The 20,540-nt window shown below is 38.8% G+C and overlaps 1 protein-coding gene across 10 annotated transcripts in view; it reads right to left on the minus strand.

Moving 5' to 3' along the window:
- CNKSR2 (connector enhancer of kinase suppressor of Ras 2) overlaps positions 1-20,540 on the minus strand; it is a 262,387-nt gene that overhangs the window by 101,935 nt on the left and 139,912 nt on the right. For all 10 annotated transcript variants that reach the window (XM_083439388.1, XM_083439384.1, XM_083439391.1 and 7 more), the window contains 2 exons: positions 17,863-17,922; positions 12,817-12,885 (listed from right to left, as the gene is read on the minus strand). In XM_083439388.1, the coding sequence (XP_083295514.1) occupies positions 12,817-12,885; positions 17,863-17,922 (129 nt within the window). The remainder of the gene's footprint in view (positions 1-12,816; positions 12,886-17,862; positions 17,923-20,540) is intronic.

Raw genomic sequence — 20,540 nt, forward strand, 5'->3', positions numbered from 1 at the left:
AAATGAACAAATAGGTTTAAACAGTTGGTACTATCATATGTACAGAGCAACTTAACTGTTAGCTGTTGCTTTTATCCAAAGACATCAGCCTAGGGGAATGAGATGCTGCTGTTGATGTCTCCTAAACCATTATGTTAAATGAATAATAGACTGCAGTATATAAAAGGCATCTATTTCACTTCCTTATCCTCTGAGAACTAATCCTCTCAGTCACAATAGGTAAGCAATGCTCATATATTGAGAACAATGTGAGAATTTGAAATAAATACTGATAGCTTATCTAACTTGTTCTCCAAAATGGGAGAAACTTTGAATGTGTAGCAGACCAGTCAGTGAATGTTCCTCCCTTCTCCAACCCATTTGTGTGTCTACCACAATGAAGATGAAATAACTTCTAGACACCCACAGTCAGTGACCAGAAAAATGAAAGCAGAGGCATGGAAATTCAATGTGATGGCAGAAATCAATACAGCAATTATTATGGCCATGGCAAGGATCATTCATCACAAGGACACCACATTCTGTAGGGTCCCCGTGGTGACTGGAATGTGCGCTTGTGTACTTGTACACAGAACAATTTTGTTATTATTTAGCAAATGACATAGCAACAACAAGGGAAGCTTGTCCCTTAAACTCCAAATACCTTTGAACAATTCATATAAGCAAGATGGACAAATGCTGATTACTGAATGTTTCCATTCCAACACAATGTAAAAATGCATCCAATCAAAAGTGAATTTTATATAAAATTATTTAGCTGCAATAAATTTATTGCAGATATATAATGGTAAAAGTACTAGGAACCTAACCTAAACAGTATATTGTAAGAATGAATTGAAAACTATATCCTGACATGAAACTGCATCTCCATCTCAGACAATCCTTCAACATTTTTCTTACTGATATTCAACAAATATTTCTTATAGTCTGGCACTAATTTGCATTATTCTTCATTCATAATTTAATGAGAACTATTATATTAACTATATTCACAGAATTATGCAGGGGACTAAGCAGACTGCATGCATTCTGTCTGAAAAATAAAACCATCACATATTCTGCAACAATATGAACCAAATTTGGGGTCCAGAAGGAATTATGCCACATTATTTAAATTATACAAATTGGTTACTATTTCCTTCTTTTGCATAAAGTATTCTGCTTCATGTAGGGCAGGGATGAAGAACTGCAGATGAGGAGACTGAATGTGTTCCTCCTAGAGCTTTGGTTTAGCCGCCAGGCCACACCCATCATGAGACCTGCTCTGCATCTTTCTCAAGTACTTTTGCCTGAATAGTGTGTGTGTGTGTGTGTGTGTGTGTGTGTGCGCGCGCGCAAACCTCTCACTTCTGTGTACAGTACTTGAAATGTAGCTTGCTATACTGCTGCTCCATCCCCTTTTGTCTCTTGCCTCCCTGCTACAGGCATGAGGCCTCCAGAAGGTTGCCCATGAGAGAAGATAACCCTCAGGCCGATCCCAGCAAAGAAGTACTAGGGTCTAGAACCCTGTCCCTGATCACAGGGAATCCTTCTCACCTTCTTCTCTCTCGGCTTCAGAGATTTCAATAGGCTTTACTAACTTGGAATCATTGAGTTGGAAGAGACCCAGAGGGTCATTTAGTCCAACCCCCTGTAAAGCAGGAATCTTTTGCCCAAAGTGGGACTCAAACCCACAACCAACATGCTTTCAACCTTATTTTTGCAACTGCAGCTGCAGTAAGTACAAGATAGTGCAATGTGTAACCATCATCTGGAGTATATACACATTCGCTGAAATAGGGTTGTTTACATGCAATCTCAAGGATGGTTGTACCAAATCACTATACTCTGTGCTATCTTTAGTGTGGGTACTCTTTGAAGAAAGTGACAGAACAGCACGTAAACAGGTTGGCTTGTTAATATGCCTGATGCCAAATACTGTAATATTTAAGTCAATAAATACATCAAGATACTACTACATTGCACTTTGAATAGTGTCTAGCTGATAAACAGGCTTCCTATTCTCTACTACGAATGATGCGCTCTTATGACCTCACAGTGATTTCTCATTTTATTTGAAGCACATTTCTTTGCTTAGGCTCTCTTCTTAGTCTTTGCTCATACCTTTCTGATTTCTACTACAACATTTTACAAAGAAATTATACAGCATAACTATACAAACTGCTTCCTTTACAACAGAAACAAAAAGTTAAGCCTTTTCCCTCATGTTTTTCCAAGCTCCCCCCGCCTTTCTTTTCATCCTTTGGCTCAGCATCTACATGATGCTAATGTTTCAGGGGAAATTAACTTTCTTATATGAATCCTGCCCATATACTATAAGGCTGTAAACAGGAATTATCTAAATAAGGGTTATCTATTTTTCAGTTACCTCCTATACCTCCTAGATGCTTAAGTGCTTATTGTTTAGAAAGCGTTATTAATATGACATAGAGCAAGGAACACCCATGCATGCAGGCCTCAATCAGTATGCTAAATCTGCCAGAGTCTGTTAATTAAAGGCTATCTATTTTAACCTTTTGTTCTTTAAAGTCCATAGTGGACTGAATTGGCTTAAACATTTTGCTGGGTTACATTATGACTTGTGCTCAGCACAACTTTACTGACAGTGCGTAGTGATTTTTGCCTCCTCTCTTCAGCCCAGAACAGTGTGCAAAGTGAAGCTCAGAGCTGCAGAAGGAAGTGGTGGAATTCACTGGATCCTCATTCCCTGTGAAAACGGAAGGAGCCGTTCCATTCATACAATAACAGGTTTGTATCCAATCCAATTATAAAAATTCCACTCCTCATTTGAAGGAACAGTCATTGAGGAGATAGCAACACATGCCTCACCTCCCAGCAGTGGATTTCCTGCTGCTTACTATGGGGGGGGGGGGGGAGTGGCAGGAAGGTAATAGAAAAAAAGAATTGTAGAATTGGAAGGGTTTCCGAGGGTCATCTAGTCCAAGCCCCGGCAATGTCCTTTAACTGATATTCCCAGAGATTGAACGTTGAAACTTTGGATTGCAAATATGGGTTCTCTAATTGACCTATAGTCTTTCCATGAAAAACTACCTAATTTCATTTGCTGATCTGCATGTCAGTCAAAGGGTGATTCCACATGGGTGATTACTGCATGATTGATGTTTCTGATGCATGTATGTGTTTTTGGAATTGTCCATATGATATCTTCAGCATCAAAATGTCAGCCCACATTTCTTCTATTTAATCTCAATTTATTCTTTCTGCAGGGGGGCAAGGAAACACTCTTGCCAATGAGGCATTTAAAAATTATGCCCTTGCTCAGAAGTATGCTAAATCTGAGCTAGAGGTTACGGAATCCACTTCAGATAAAGTAGCAGTAAAATCACCATCTTGCAGGATCCATGCATGGGCTCAGTTAAAAATATGAAGACCGGAAACTAGACCCTATTTTTGCAGTTGACCACTGACAGCTTCTTCCAGCATTTAAAGATGGTTCCTTGGCTCCCATTTACATAGTGTATGTTACTGAGCAAGTCGAAGATGGAAAAGGAGCCATATAGCAGTTAGGGGGTCTGCCTCTTTAAAAACCTGACTTATTGTCCAAATCTTGAAACGTTGCCAAGAAATCAAGGCTTCTCTCAAATCATAGTATCTTGTGGGTATTTAAATCTTCTTTTAAAACTTGCTGATAGAGAGGTTTTTCTACATAAGCATTCAGAATTTGTATAATACCCCAGCATTCCAGATATTTTACAGAGCTTTCCATCTAGGGCTTCTTGTTTCTCTACTCCTAACCTTGACCCTGTACCTCTTCATTGCCTGCCCAATCTTTAGCCCACAACAGATTAAAGGTGTGCAAGAATCTTAATCTATACACACATACACACAAACATGAACTTAGTCTTTTCCCAATGAACTGTGCTATTTAAATTTCCCTTTTACAGTATTAATGTAACAATGGCAGTGGCAGACATGTAGCAGACCTTTTGACCAAAGATGGCTGATTTGTTTTTTACATAGTACTTTTTATAAAAATTATCACAGAAGATTAATAAATTAAATGACTATTTCTGAAAAGACAGACTGAGCATATATTAGATAGCAAAAGGTGTGTCATCAGAAATATCTAATAATAAATTGTCTAGAAATGAACATGGAATTGCTGATAGGATTTCCTAGTTTTTCTTCAGTGAAAGATTTGTTTCTGACAAACTCCTTCATTTAGTCTTAGTTATAAGCACATTCTTAGCCAAAATACAATGTTCTCTATTCTGATTATGATAGACAGCGGAGTATACTGCATAAAATTTTGGTAGTTAATTAAAAGAGACATATAATGTTTAAATCACTGCTTACCCTGTCCACATTTATGTAAATAAAAAATGAAGTCAATACATTATCCACTATAAGAACGCCCTACATTGTATTTATGCTGTTTCTAAAATTAAAATTTTAATGTGCAATGCAAAACGTAACTCTTTAGATATCCCTGTAGTTGTTAAAATATGGAGCCAAACAAATAACAACAATGTAACCATATATGTGCTGACTCAGAAGTAAGCCTCATTGAGTTGAATGAGACTACTCCTCAGTAAGTTTATATAAGATTGCAGCCAATCTTTGTATTATGGTATATTTAATGTAACTGAATAATGCTCAAAAGCGATACTTTTAAGAATGGATGCAGAGCTTTTAAACACAGTATAATTAATATGAATTTTTATTTATTTATTTGTAAAAGTGCTGCTAAATTATGTGAACTGAAGTAACAGGAGTGTGTGTTAATCATAAAGCCCTGAAGTGTGTATTTCTTGAAGACTTCATATGAGTAAGGCTCTCGCTTTAAAGGTTTCATAAAAAAGCACCTGATTTTAAAAATTAAAAGTACTCAAAACTTACTTAATTTACAACATTAAAATGCAATTTTGTGAATATACTCTAATAGCAAAAAGGTCCTTTTAAGCTGGAAGCTTTACTGACCCAAATGTTTGACTCTGTCAAGTAGTAGGTGGGTGTTACCTCTGACTCAGGATGCATTACTCACGTTACAGTTGATAAGAGGCAGAGCCTGGAATGACAGAGACACAGAAGTTTAGGGTGAAGAGAGTCACAGATTCCAAGTCCTCCTCTTAGGCATGATTGTGAAAAATGCTTGGAGTCGGAAGAGCCTTATATATGAATCATAACTTTAAACTGATCAATAACTTAATTCTGAAAGTATCATAGCTATTTTAATAATCATATAATTGTTTTCCTTTTACAAAGTCCCCTGTATTTATACACTTAACATCCTAAACTTCTTTACTTGGAAATCCTATCAATAGCTTTCACTTTCAGATGATTATGCTTAGGATCACAGCCTTCAGATCACTTGTAAATTTTTTAAACAGGGTTAACTTTAATCACTTAGGGATCAGATGTTCTGTTTGAGGGCCTAGTGAAAGGGGAAATGGAGAGCAGCAATTTTTATAAAATAAATAATTTTTTATAAATATAAATAAATAAATAAATGTTCTGGTCATAGCCCAGACAATAATGGGCCAGATTCACAGAACCTCAAAATTAGCCCAAATATACATAAAACCTGTGGGGTTTTTCCTTTCCACCACAAGGGATTGTAACTTATTTTTAAATAGAATATAAATTCAAAAACTCTTTGTGATACAAAGTGGGCTTAACTGTTCAAAGAAGAAATTGGGGAGGGGAGAGGCACACCTCTTCTAGGATTGACTAGGCTTATGGGACTGAAGTAGGCTTTTGAAATATAGCCAGTATTTAATTCCTCAAAATGGCTTGTGCTTATTCAGGAGGTATGTTATCTTTCTGAGGGTGGCATAATACAATGCTTCATCACAAACTACTCTGAAAACCCCCTAGTTTCAAAAGTGGTTTATACGACTGCTGTTTGAAAAGCACTAAAAAGAAAGCATCAATGGAGATGTAGAACTAGTTGTTTTGTTTTGATACATTGTAATCTATAGTTACTCCCTGGTACCTAGGCAAAACAAGCTACAACATTCATCCTAAATTTTGGACATTTTGATTTTATTTTTCCTCCTGCTAACACCCTGCACTTTGTGTAGCATTTTGCCTGAAGAAGAGTGCTGGAGAGCTTGAAAGCTCGCCTCAATTTTGTGACGTTTTGGTTAGCCCTACTAACCAACTGCGTTGTCAACTGTGTATTTTTGTTTGTTTTTCTTACAGACCAACATATCCACCTTTCTGCTTTAGTACAAGTCATTACAGACTGCCCTGAGCTGCTGAGCTAGTGGAGAATTACATTCACTATAATAACTAAGTGGACCTCTGAGACAGAATGTAAATTTCATAATAATGATAATGATGCAAGGATGACTGGGTCACCCATCTGTTCGGCATTAATTATTTTATACTGTTCTTTCCCTTGTGCCACTACCACCTGCACTGAGAGAATCAAACTGTTTACTAAGATGTTATGAAAGAACACTGACACACACACACACACACACACACACACACACACACAGTATGTATATATATATATGTGCTACAGTAACAGGTGTCTATAAACTAAGGTTACTTGAACTTAGTCCCCCCCCCCCCAGCTCCTGGGGCTAAGCCCCTGAATATTTTGGGGATTGGGGCCTGCCTCCCATGTCCAAAAAAACCACAGAGGCGAAGCACAGAGCAGAGTGTGGCAATGCTCCAGTGGCCAGCTCCTTCTCCTCCTCCTGCCAGGGACAGGAAGGAGGGTTTAAGCAACCTTCCACCAGTGGCAGCAACAGGAAGAGGCGGAGGAGGAGCCGTGTAGCCTCACAGCTGCCACATTCAGTTCCACCCACAGATACTCCCAACATCCTGGTATCACATGTGCAACCACTGCTCCCCGCCCCCTCAAATCACCCTCACACACCGGTGCACTTCTGCTTGAACTTGGCACAAAAGAATGGATGACTCTGCTCTACTTACCAAATGCAGAATGGTGCTTTTTCTGAACTGTGATTCATATCTAGAGCTGTCATGGTTTATTCCTTTACAAGACTAGGCTTACATCTACAACTAGGCCTCGTTTGTTCCATGGAAATTCCCTTTGAGTAATTGGGGAGTAATTGGACTACAAAAATAGCCATTTTAGTGGGACTAGGAAACAAAGTATTTTGTATCAGTACAGACAAGTTGCTGGGGAAGAGTGAAAACAAAAGTGGAAAGGGACTCTAAAGTTACAAAAAATGGATAACTCTGTGTATCCTAGTTCTGAACTCCTTGAAGGAACAGCAACTCCTTATGAACCTATCAGAATGTATTCTGCAACAGTTCGTGCTACCATGTTTTTCCTCTAGAAACTTCTTTATTTTTTAAAACAACATATTTTAATTAGAAATATGACCTACAGCTCATGGCACCTTCTGGTATCAGAAAAGAGGCCTGGAGGACCACATTCAGTCCCAAGGCCTGGAGTTCCCTATCCAAATTCAGGATATCCTGATATCCAACATTAGTCATCCTCAGACTAAGCAATCCACTGTAATAAGTGTTAAGTATCTTAAGTCCTTTGCTTTTCATCGGTCTACTCTAAGAATGACTTAGTTGGATCTCACCTTCAGTTGTTTTACTTGGTTGAACGAAAGGGTGATCATCGAACAATCCAACATGCAAGGTATGCAGTTTTATTTAATTAAATAAGGGCAGGCAGGAAATGTTCCAGCAAATACGGATTGTAGCCCAAAGTCCACTGAGTTCAGCAAATATTTTGAGACTGTTTCTTCAACTGTTGTTGCTGCAGATTGCATTGTTTCATAGTAAACTGAAGTCTGAATTAGCTATAACATTGTTACAGCATAATCAATGCGAGATTCATAAATTTTCTAATATTAATTTGTATACTTGGAGGTAGTTTGCACTGCCACACCATCATTAATTCATAGTAATAAGCAGAAAAACTAATTTTTGTATTGTTGCATACTATTACTGCATTAAACTAAATTATACACAATTGACAGAATATATCTTAGCTAAGTATTACATGGGAATTATTTTATAGTTAGGCAGAACTTTAACTAATTCAAGTGAATAAAATCTTCCAACTGCATATCTGGAACTGCAAGAAAAATTCAAATATCTACTATGACCTCTTGCATGCTAACAAGAATCAACTAGCTAATTCCTTGATGCATCCATATTTTTTAGGCAGAACCAATATTCAGAACTAATGATAAGGCTTTTACACAGCACTTTTCCTAAGGGCTACACAAGGGGTTCACATACATTGTCAGTAATCCAGTGAGCCATTAGTATTTTCCCGATGTAACAGATAAGGATAGCTGAGATAGAGGCTCACTTAGGAATACCAAGTGAGTTAATAACAGAGCTGAAGACTAAACTGGAAACTTCCAACTGAAAGCTTACGCTCTCATTACGCCACATTCAGCATATACAAACTGATGCACAGTTTGCAATTGTGTGCAATTCCGAAAACCTAGAGTACAGCTATACAAAGTATCAAACTATTTGTAGTGCAAAATTGACATTGGAATTAATCCTTAGCATTTGTATCTAAACTGATATCATTCCCTTGGCAGAAAAACAGAAAGGATTTATTGTAAGAATAATCTCACTGCCATTATAAACAAGAGCATTGACTTAGGGGCCTATTGGCCTCATGGCCAATGGATCTTCAAGTTAATACTACTGCAGGGACTCGGTGCTACAGCAGTTTCTCCCCAGTACTGCTTCAATTGTACTGGCTTGGGGGCTGGAAATGGGCTATATACAAGGCAGGTGGACGGAGAAGTATTCTAAGTCTGAATCTTAAAATCACTCAGACCTGCTCCTGCCCTTATATGTTGGCATAATGTTATGTTAGTGACAGAGGTGGCGCAAGTCAAAAGAAGCAAAGCAAAACTTCTACTGTGAGCAAGGCAGAGCCAAAATACATTGCCCCATCACTTCCTTCTACTTTGTCCACACCATCACAATAGTGTATAGAATTGCAACCAACTCTGCACTCAATCGCAGCAAATCCACAACAGAATATAAATCCTTAAAAACAGATTCCACACCTCAGATGACCAGACACTTGGTATCACATCTAGCCTCATGTTATAGATCCTTGGAGGGAACTTTGGTGATTGGCACTATAATAAAATACTACACTTTATACAAACAGCCTGGTTTCAGAACAAATAGAGGAAGAACACACTATTAATGCCACTTATCTCAGACCCCTTACAAGTACTCTGCTGCAGGATCATCTCCCTTCCACAGCAGGAACTTCTGCTCTATTACGCCAGCTGGGGATGCAAGAATACATCCCACATAGATAAGCAAAGGTGGTGGGAAGAGAGAAAGTATTTCTCTAAATGTGACTGCAACATATATCTCCCCATGTCTGCAATATTCTCAACAATAATTTAGTTAAATTGTGTGGCATAATCAATGCTTCCTGACTCATCAGCTAGCAGCAATGTTTCCACACAGGACACCAAAAACATGAATTCTTCAGAAAGGGGATTGGCTAGAGGTTATCAGCCTTCAAACATTGATAAATGCCAGGCACTCCTCTTCAATAATTGTATGGCTACTCAAAACCTAATGTACCCTTTTGCATTTCAGGAGAACAGCCTGGCCACATGGAGCAGAACAAGCAGGCGCTGAGCAAAGCTTTATACTACTGCTCCCTACAGCGTATGAATAATTATATTTTTAGTGATGAGTCTCTCCCAACCTCCCCAAAACAGAAAGTAGTTCAAGGAGGAACACAGATGAGTGCACAGGTGGCAGCTCTCTCTCACTGATGCTCACCAACCTCTACAGACTACATGTTGCAGCTACCAACCATTACTATCACTCTTGGGTCTTGTTGCAGTCCTCCCAACAGTCTTAAAGACATTCCCCTCTCCCAATACTATAAAGAACACAAATGAGCATAGCCCTGAGGCAGCTGCTGCTTACTAAATCAACTCTGAAGCAATACCCAATAGAGGGCTTTCTCCAGATGTAAATAACAGCTTCAAAGGAGCAATAACTTGTCAGACCACATCAGGGAAGGAAATGGTTGTACATGTTAAGTGCAAATAGGCATTTAATATACATCTAGTTTGGTCCTTGGGGACTGCATATGCTTTCAAGTGCGCAATGTGGGAGACTTTCTCCCAGCTTTTCTAGTGGGCCATAACTCGGAGGTCCTTGGCATCTCCAGGTAGGGTTGGGAGAGAGAACCTTGCAAGAAACCCTGGAGAGCTATTGTACTACTTGGGCCAACAGCCTAAGGGCTTCCTATGTTCTTCATAGAACACATCCTACATTTGACACATATGCTGCTCCACAGAGCTAGGACTAGTCAGGCAATCCCTTTAGTCCGAGTTGGGTACCTGGAAGCTGCTTTAGGGAATGTGTAGTGTGGGTGTGGGGTTTAGACCTGTAAGCTTCTCCACCTTTGCATCTAACATGAAAGTTAATACCAGGCATGCAAAAGTTGAGTTTGGTGTTGGTGGGGCCCAAACATGCACCTCTTTTTTCCAGCCTGCTTCTCTAGTCCTGTGAGCTAATAGGCTTTGTCCTTCAAAAAGTGCAGCTGTGACTCCTTTGTTGTGTGTCCTGACTATACTCCTTTGCCAGACATAACTGATTTTTGGTGTTGTTTTCCTCAGTTTTGATATGTTCTGCAAACCACTGAACATCAACCTTGCAGAATGGTAAGAAAAACTATGCCACATTAGCTTCACAAGTTTACCTATTTGGATTTTACATCCCTTAATAGATAACTATAGTTAAGGTCACAGCATTCATAGCCAATCCAATGTTCTTTACATTAGATGTTAAAGACAAGTACCTTACATTCCTGCAATGTTATCTAAATAATCTTGCCCAATTCTCTTTGTAAATAATTAAAATATTCGTCTCCAACTTGTTAAGACAGAATTTATCATACTGCTGTGGCATGTATATCCTACCAGTGCAATTTCCCATAGAGCTGAATCTCAACTTGACTCAGCAGACTGGACATAGAAATGGCCAGAGAAAAGTTCAAAGACCACTTAAAATATATTTCGCTTGCCTTTCTCACCTTCTGGAGGAATCCTCCTACTAACAGCTTCTCATAAAGAGGGCACTTCAAGACAGTTGCTATTGTGCAGATGGGATTCAATCACTTTATGGCAAACCTATCCCCCAGCCCCGCAAGTTAGACTTTTTGCAGTAAGCAAAGCAATGGTTAAATAAACTGGAAAGTATGGAGTAACAATTGCTTGATGTGATGTTTTAAACCTTCCCACAAACAAATCAGAATAGAATGCTCAATAAACAGGTCATATAGAAGCAATCAGGGAAATTTCCCCCCACAACTAATGTCCATCTGCTACTCTACTTCTCATCCAGAGAGGTGCCCTCCATCCCAAATAGCAGCACAGTCTTTCTCATATTGCCAATTGGGGTGCAATGAGTGACAATCCCAGAATCTATCCCATACCCTTCCTAATCTAGGTTTTTGCACCATTTAGACTGTATAAAGAAATCCCTACAGGAAAAAACTACATGTGACACATGGGGGGGGGGGGTTAACAGGCAGGAAGGGGACCACAGTGCATGGGAAGAGTGCTTAATCCTTCCATTCCCAACCATGAACCCAACAAAAATTGCCCAGCCTGTGCAGCTATGAAAGCTGTCCTATAGTAGTCTCATCCTATGATGCTTCAGAATTACTCTTAAGGATAGCAATTCCTATAAATATTACTTTCCCTGTACAGTTTTACTGTAATTATGATCTGTCTTGATCACTGTTGTGTCCCGATGGGGCACATTTGGTAAACCTCCATGCCCCTTAGGTTGGGCTGGCCTTTAACAAGTGCCGAGCTTTTTATGTGGCAGACTATGCCCTTTGGACCTCCTTGTCAATAGAGGCTTAGCAGGAGCCATACCTTGTTTTTAGATGTCTTCTAAAAACTCTCTTCAGACATACTTTCAACCTAAGCTCTTACTAATGTGTTTGATGTTTTAATTGTTTTTAGTGTAACACTGTCTTTTCAGTTCTTATACTGCCTTGTGATATTTTCATATGAAAGTGCAGTTTAAAATTATGTGAATATAAATAAATAAGGCACTTCAGAATAAAATATTCTAAATTATAGAATATTAAATGTGAGTAAATGTATTGAACTCATGCTATACTAAAGCAATGTGTAAATGACCAAAAGAGAGAGGAAATGGTTTAACCTGTGTTAACTCCAGAGAGATACCTGTTTGATACACAGGTTTCTTGTTTAGCATTCCAGCCAGCTGAAATAGGAGACCTGTAGTCTTGCTCAGGCCTCATGGAGTTTCAAGGGGTGAGAAAAGCAAATGGGCAACCCACTGAGCAATGCAGTAAGAGATGGGATGGCTCTCAGCCACAAACGTGAGCATTTTACAGTTTTTTATGGGATGCATCCATCCCACCCCTAATCTAGGATAAGGATTAGACTAATTCCCTCTTCTTCCCACTTTACTCACTCGGCTGAGATTTCACCATTCTGTATGTTCATGCAGCTCACAGATCCTTGAGAGGGCTATTTACAACCCTAGCCTTTAATTTACACTTCTGTGTATCTATGCAGACCATTAAGTATGGAGAAACCACTGCCTTATTTTTTGTGGTTCTGCTTTGTTTCCAAACCAATAGGCATTCAACCACCTAAATTTGCTATTAGTAAATATTATGAGAAACTGGTAGTCTTACACACATTTCACTTCCACACTACTTATTTTTTAGAATACACAAAAATTACAGTCTTTTTTAAATCTCTCATGCAAAAGCTACTAAAACCAGTAAAACAACACATTTTAACATGTGTTGCTGATACACCGTCATCTTCAAGTGATACAGAATTCAATCATACCTACCACAGTTTGGTGGTTAACTTGGATCACTTCATCTCCAGCATGGATTTTCTTACATCGATCTGCAGGTGACTGAATTTAAAATAAAAGAGATGATAAAGAATACAATCCTTACTGGCTATCATCTCTCCTTTCGCAAAAGCAAGATTATTAAGCTATGCACTCTGTGTTAGCTCGCTATACTGTATTTGTATTTTCCAGGAAGTAAAATATTTCTCTTTTTCAATGCTACAGTCCTGGCAACATATATAAGGCTTCAACTGGAACTAGTTATTTGCACAGACAGCAGCTCAGTGAGCTACTATGGTAATAACATAGTATAGTATAGTATACTATACTAGTAGTATAGTATAGTATAGTATAGTATAGTATAGTATAGTATAGTATAGTATACTATACTACATAGTATAGTAATAACAAAGGGCTCTAAGGCCCTTTGAGTGTGCTGGGTGTTTTGAACTTGAACTTGTGATGGGACAACACCAGACTTCCTCAGTGAGCCTTAAATGTCTAGAAAAGGACATAATCTGGATCAAATAACACAGTGTTATTCCTCACTGAGGAATCATGGGTTGGACTACAAGCCTCCATTTCCCAGTTATAAATGAGACATGCAGCCTTACTTCAAGCCAGAGAGGCACGCTTCATGTAGCTTTTTCCTCAAGATGAATGGATGGGGGGGGGCAGTACTCCCTATTGCTAACAGATACAACCCCCCTCGTTTTCCTTGAGGGGGGCTGCAAGACAAGGAGAGGAAATACAAACACACTGAGTTTTGTGTGTCCACTGAGTACTCACAAAATCTCTAGAAGGGTTTTGTGAATAGTGTTCAACTATTCTGACAAAATGCCCCCAAAACAGCTTCTCTGCCATTACTGATCTTTCCTTAGACTGCATGGTGTGTGTTTATGGGTGTTGAAAGTCCTGGTGCACTCTTAATTCAGGACCGATATAGAGGGCACCCATGAGCACTGAAAGTGTTCCCTAGAACATGCATCCCGAATCATTCAAAATGACAGGAATTTTACAAAGATCCTTGAGCTCATAAATTAACACAGAAATGGTTCCCTGAATGTGGTAAGTCTGAAAACCACTCAGGTAGAACATTCAGTGACTTAAAAACAAAACTCTTCTACAAGATAATGATCCTGACTGCTGTGCAGTTGAGGCTTTTAAGCACTCAGTGGATCAGCCCCTCATGAGAACCATGGGATCTTTCAAGGGTGCCATGAGAGGTTGACTCCTCCCTTGCTGCTCCAGGTCTGCTGTGCCACTGGACAAAGGTGCTCTGTGTGCAAGGGCACAAAGAGTGGTGATCCATGGAATACCCAAAATGTCCCAAATTCTCACCTAACTGCAATAGTTTTTAAGATAATCACATAATATATATTTTCTCTGAAGTTTAATAAATCATTTTCCAGTGCAAGTAAACACAGACACTCATTTCTCTTCACCACAGAAAACCCAGAACACCAGGAGTTCAATTTAAGTACTATGATCAGAAGGCATTTATATCAATTCCTACTTCTGTCCTCTGGAAGTTGGAAGATTTCTAAAAATGCGGTGATAATACAAAACACTGTGTATAGCAATTGGGCAAAATTTAAACATTTTAAATCAATGCAGCTTAAACTCAGGATGGACTGACTCGGAAGGATTCAGATCAAAATCCAGAGAAAATGAAGCATTCCCATGGTGAATTGAAATGAACGGGACTAAAGCATGCAGTAGGGTTCTTACTTCTAAAAATGGTCGGGATATCACACAGTTAGAGAAAACTTAGTCCATTATTTGTACAAGCTTTACTCAATCTGCACTGAGTAAAACCAGTAGTTCTGAACAAACAAGACACTTTTTATTTTCAAATTATGCATGCAAGTAAAGCAACAAAGAAGAGGCATTACAACCTGCGCGAGAAAGAAGTGGGATATATCTTCTAAAATGGCACGTGCCACACACAGCAAAAACTAAATGTAAGGGGGGACACTGTTATGATCTATGTCGTTTGCAACGCTCAAACCCTCTAGTGAGATTACCACCACTAGATTCAAGTTGTTTGAATGCTTCACAATATTACAACTGATCTTAAAATCTAGTAACATACACTGGCTATTATTTTGCCAATACAGCACACTGTAGTCACGCTTATTCTAGTCCCATTGGAGATCCCAGGATCATGGTTTAGTTTCAGTTTGTGTGATCAGTTTCTGTTGTTGCAGCCTGATGACATAGGAGCCTGAAAGTGAGGGTGACTATATGCCATCTCAATCCTTGCCCATCAAGGCTAATAAAATATGGTAGGAGCGGACTGACTTGACTGATGCAGGGAGTGGTTCCGTCTTTATAGAAGGGAGTTATCCCCACTTCCTGGAAAGGGCTTTGGAAAGGCATCTCTTAAAAAAGCCCTCCTTGGATCCAGGGATTTTAGAAAACTACTGTCGAATCTCTAATTCTCCCTTCTTGGCCATGAGGTAGGATCTGCTTCACCTATTTTTATGGATGTGTTGTTTTTTAGATTTTTATTCACCCACCACTGGGAGCTGTCATGCAGGGATGTAGGCAAAGTACCATTTGTATGCTGATGACAAGCAGTTCTATTTTTCCATCTGAATCAGGACAGGCTGTGAAGGTGTTGGATCAGTGTCTGAAAGCAGTGAAGAGCTGGATGGGGGCCAGTAAACTGAGGTTGAATATTGTTAAGAAGGAGGTGCTATGGTAGGTGGTTCCTGTGTCTGGGAATTAGGTACATCATTGGGTCTGGGAGGGATTGCGCTCTCCCTCAGAAAGAAATTTTGAGTACTGGAAGTACTAATGGAGTAGAATTCAATGTCACAATATTACAAATGTTCCATCTGTTCAAGTATATCAGATTACCAGATAGAACAATTCCCTTCCCTGCCCCTGCAGATCGTTCTGAGGGTTCTCCTCACCACCACCATCCTGGAGCCAATAACGGAAAGGGAAAGGGAGGAAAGCCTCATGGTGCAAGTGGTTTGGCACGTGAATCCCAGCTTGGAACTGGGGTCTCAAGTGGCTTCTGTGGCCAGGAGAATTATGCCCATTTTAGGATAAACTGCCATCTACAGTTGTTCCTGGACTAGAATAGCCTGGTCCCAGTTGTCCATGCTCAAGCAATCTCCTACTTAAACTACTGCAATGGGGTGAATGTGGGGCTGCTCTTGAAGAAGCTCTAAGCGGAATAATCACATTGAATTTAATTAGACTGCAGTGTAATGATATCTATTAAGGCAAACTAGAAACCACTTTACATTTCCTCCAAATATAACTTAGCCCTTATGGAATAAATGCTTTTAATATTTATAAAACAAGGCAAGTAGTACTATATATTATGGATTTTTTTCAATTATTTTGCTCTGAGAGCACTAAATATTAAATAACACCAACAGCATCAATCTATGGACTCGTTCTAAAAATGTATTATCAATATCTGTGCAGATGTTTTATTAAGTGACAAATGATGTTGAGAGCAATACATGGAAAGTATTACTATTATATTGATAGCGGTCACAGTTCAAATAAATTATGTTTTCACATATGGGAGATTATTCAGTTTAACCATATTATTATTATTCAGTTTGACAATGGAAACTTCTTCAGCAGAACTAGGAAGGCTGTAATTGTTCATATTGTTCTGCTCCACGCACATTAGTAACTCACTTATAGCCTCAACTAAATTTGCAAGAACTCAGACCTATCATTGTGATTAGTCATGTTGATTAGATAAAGGGACTGATCAGAGGATCTTGTTAGTCACTGTGATGTGACTTTCATCCCAACAGAAGCTTCAATCAAGGCAGTTTCAATGAAGTTTTTACTATAGAGAAGCAAGGCAATTGTGGGAGCATGCATGCCAAACTGACACAGGATGGAGTGTGTTACTAGTTTACTGACATGCACATTAAGTACCAGGAATGCAAAGCGTTGCAGCATTTCGGTGGTGGGCTGTGCCTCTAACCCACAGTAGAACACCTGTTGGAAACCCTCATGTGTTTTCCTGTGGGAAACTGTAGTGGCAGGAGCTTTCCAACTACAGTGGTACCTCGGGTTATAGACACTTCAGGTTACAGACTCCTCTAACCCAGAAATAGTACCTGGGGTTAAGAACTTTGCTTCAGGGTGAGAACAGAAATTGCACAGCAGCGGTGCGGCAGCAGCGGGAGGCCCCATTAGCTAAAGTGGTGCTTCAGGTTAAGAACAGTTTCAGGTTAAAAACGGACCTCCATAACTAATTAAGTTCTTAACATGAGGTACCACTGTATAGTAAACAATGTACAAACACTACTATTGGTGACTTGAAGTTTAACTCCACTTCTGGTGGAGTATGGGAAGAAGAATTCTATGGTTGATTTAAGAATGTCATTGGAAATTCTATTTTCAGATATTTTCAGCAGTTTGAGTTTCCTTCATAAGAAGGTGGCTTCTGTCTTTTAGAGGAACCTAGAGAATACCTCTCATACAACACAAATGAATAAGCATAAGTCTGAAAATGGCTAGAGGTGAATGTCTGCAAGAGAGACTATCCTTTCTCAAACTCTCATTAGTTGGTACAATGAGTTCAAGTCTGGTGACATTACATCTATTTTTATAAACAAAAAAGACATGAAGGAGTGTGTGTGCTGCTTAGATGAGATATTAACTTATCAGCTTTTAATATTATTTGATTTCCAATAAAAAACCCAAAAACATTATTAGATAGGAAATGTGTTTACTGCACCACAGCAAACTACAGCACACAATCCTATGCAAATTAAGACACATTTCCTTTAATTCACGACAAGGTATGACGGTGATACACTTTTTCCTCCCTTGAACAAAGTCCAGTTTATATGCATTACTGAAGCTAACTTTCTCACAACTCTAGCCCAAGCTGTTTCAAGCTCTTCTCCCACGTGCACCCCTTCCTTCCCCAAACATGCTCTTGATCCTTTGCAGTTAATACACACGTACGCAAGCAAAAGGGGAATCATAATCCAAAATTTAGATTAAAAATATGTTCCAGACTGCAGCAAATTTGATAACAATACTTACATTTTCTGTTGTTCCAGTAATTACATGAAGACCATCATATGTTGATTTAATGTACATACCCTAAGAAAAAGACATCATGGGAAAAAAATTGTAAAGTTCTTGCAAACTACTGCCATCCAATATAAACGTCTCACCCATCTAACATCTCTCTAACAGCATTTGTGTAATACCACTAACACATGCCACTGGAATACCAAGTGTTTCTATCAGAAGAAAATACATGTAAACTCCTTTTATTTGATGCGGCAGGTGTCTCTAGGTGCAACTCATTTGTATGCAATGGTTCACAATGTGGATTGAGAGGTGTCTTCATAGCACTGCAAAAATATTGTAGTGACATGGGGGGGAAATCCCAATCCACATGGCAAAACTGAAATGAACTATATGTCAGTGGCGCTATTTAAGGTGGGAACAATTTCATATTCACTGATCTCAGGTGTAAGGTTAAATATGAAGATAACCAGAGAAAGTGTCCATTTTATAAGTAGAATCCATAGGCACTCCATTATAAACACTAAACACAATCCCTTGAAAATGGCAAATCCAGGGTAGTATTGAATCAAAGCACATCCTGTGAAAAGTGCATACAGATTTAAATAGTGAACTTTAAAATTGGGGGGGGGGGTCACAGGGGAGACTACAATGCCATCGATATTCTAAGTGATTTGAGATGCCAAAATTTTAATAATTAGAAACCAGCTCGGCTGACCAAAACATCACTACATGTATTTCTCAGGAACATAAATAGTATAAACTCATATTGTTTAAAATCCAATATTTTAAAAGGCACATTGTAATTCTGAGATACTGAAATAGTGACTATATAGTCGAGAATTTAAAAACAACTGAAAACTATAAAAGCAATTCAGCGAAACTGCAGAACCTGTGAGCCTTCTATTTACCCACTAGATCTACAAAAGTATTATTCTGCAAAGGAAGGAATGTATTTTGATCAAAGAACTATATATAGAATTTGTATATAACCAATTCATACTTGCTGATTAATATGGATCACAAAGATAAATAAAATATGCCTAGTTTTAGAAATAGTACATGAACTGAGGCCTCTATGGAACACATGAGCTATATTTTTATGACCTAGGGAATGTTTATATGTGTTATAACACTGGTTGAATACTAACCTACATCTAAGGTGCTTTATGGATCATCACATTCAAAAATGTTCTAGTCAAGTGGAATTAAATAGTTGCTGGGAGAAGCTAAATTCCTCTAGCGTGCTATCTTTCCATCTTGTATCACACAATGTAGACTACATGCCCCAGGATACTACCAAAGCATATTTTAGTTGATCCTCTTCCACTTTTACAACAACCCATATGATATTTTCTAGATGAGGGCAATAGTTTTAATGGTCTTCTACATATTCACATTATTAGACCACGGCATTTAGTAATGAAATCTTGTTTTATTTTAGTTGTAGAAAGCTAATTGGAGCAGGCCAATGCCCTCCTGAATCCTTCTAAATGCCTCCTTTAGGCACTGTCACCAAAAAAATATCCTGAGGAATTTAGGTTGATTCCCAGAGGCTGGTCAGTAAATGATGCTATTCCTGACCAGCTTTGCACAGCATATTATGACTCCTCCAACAGTGCTGTCTGTATGGTTCAGCACTACGGCAGGCGTACATTGATGTGTAAATGTGGCATTAAGTCAATCTTTCACCTTCTCCTAGTCCATCTGGAAGAATTTGATTTGCTGGGTTTTTCCTTTGAGGGGACATTCCTTTGAGGGGATTGAGCATTACCCATGTGGTGTTCAATTTCATTTTCCACCTTTGAGCATTTCAGCGTGTTTTTGGAGTAGGCTCTGAGGAGGTGAACTGCATTTTTTTGACACTGCGTATGATTTGGATGGTTTCCTGTTTGTGGGCCTGGCTACAACTGGGTCTTTATGATGAAATAATTTGCTCATTTGCTTGACATTTTGGGTGTGCCACTTGCTCAAGAAAAAAAGGAGGGACCTTCACCTGTGATTCTCTGTCTCAAGAAACACTCAAGGCAGTGTGCAGAATAAGATGGGGGGGGGGGATAATGGCTGTTTTACTTCCATTGCAGAGTACATATCTGAAAGATTACCCTTTATCATTTACAATGAAGAGCCAGAAGAATTCACAGAAATAGCTCCCCTATTTTTAAAAAAAAGATATTCAAGACCTTACAGAGCCTGAAAGCTTTAATCCATGAAGTGATGATGGGCTGTAAATGTATTTTTTCTATGCCATCTACTAACAGCATCAAAGACAACGGTAAATTTCCTACAGAGTAACTTCACTGACACTGAACAGCAGAGAGGATAAATTGTGTTCAGAGTACAACACAAGCATGCCATATCTAACCACTGGTTTCTTTATGGAATTGAAATGACAGTAAAATGCAATATACATTCTAGAACCTTTACAGATTTTACAGCAGAGGCAAACCTCTCTGCAGGATGAAATTTATTTTGCTACTATTACCGAAAGCATTCTATTATCATGGCAAGGCAGGGCTAGCCTTAATATGGGAATGAGGGTCCACCTCAGGCAGTACATTTTAGGTGCTGCTACAGCTTTGATCCAGCCTTGTATCAAATGCTAAACTCAAGAAAACAGAGTCTTTTTCCAGCAGTATTATGTTGATACTGTTACTTCAACTTGTCCTTTTTCTTTTATTCTTCCT

Source organism: Podarcis tiliguerta (assembly GCF_965153285.1).
Source record: "Podarcis tiliguerta genome assembly, chromosome: 4".
In the NCBI taxonomy this organism is placed as follows: Eukaryota; Metazoa; Chordata; class Lepidosauria; order Squamata; family Lacertidae; genus Podarcis; species Podarcis tiliguerta.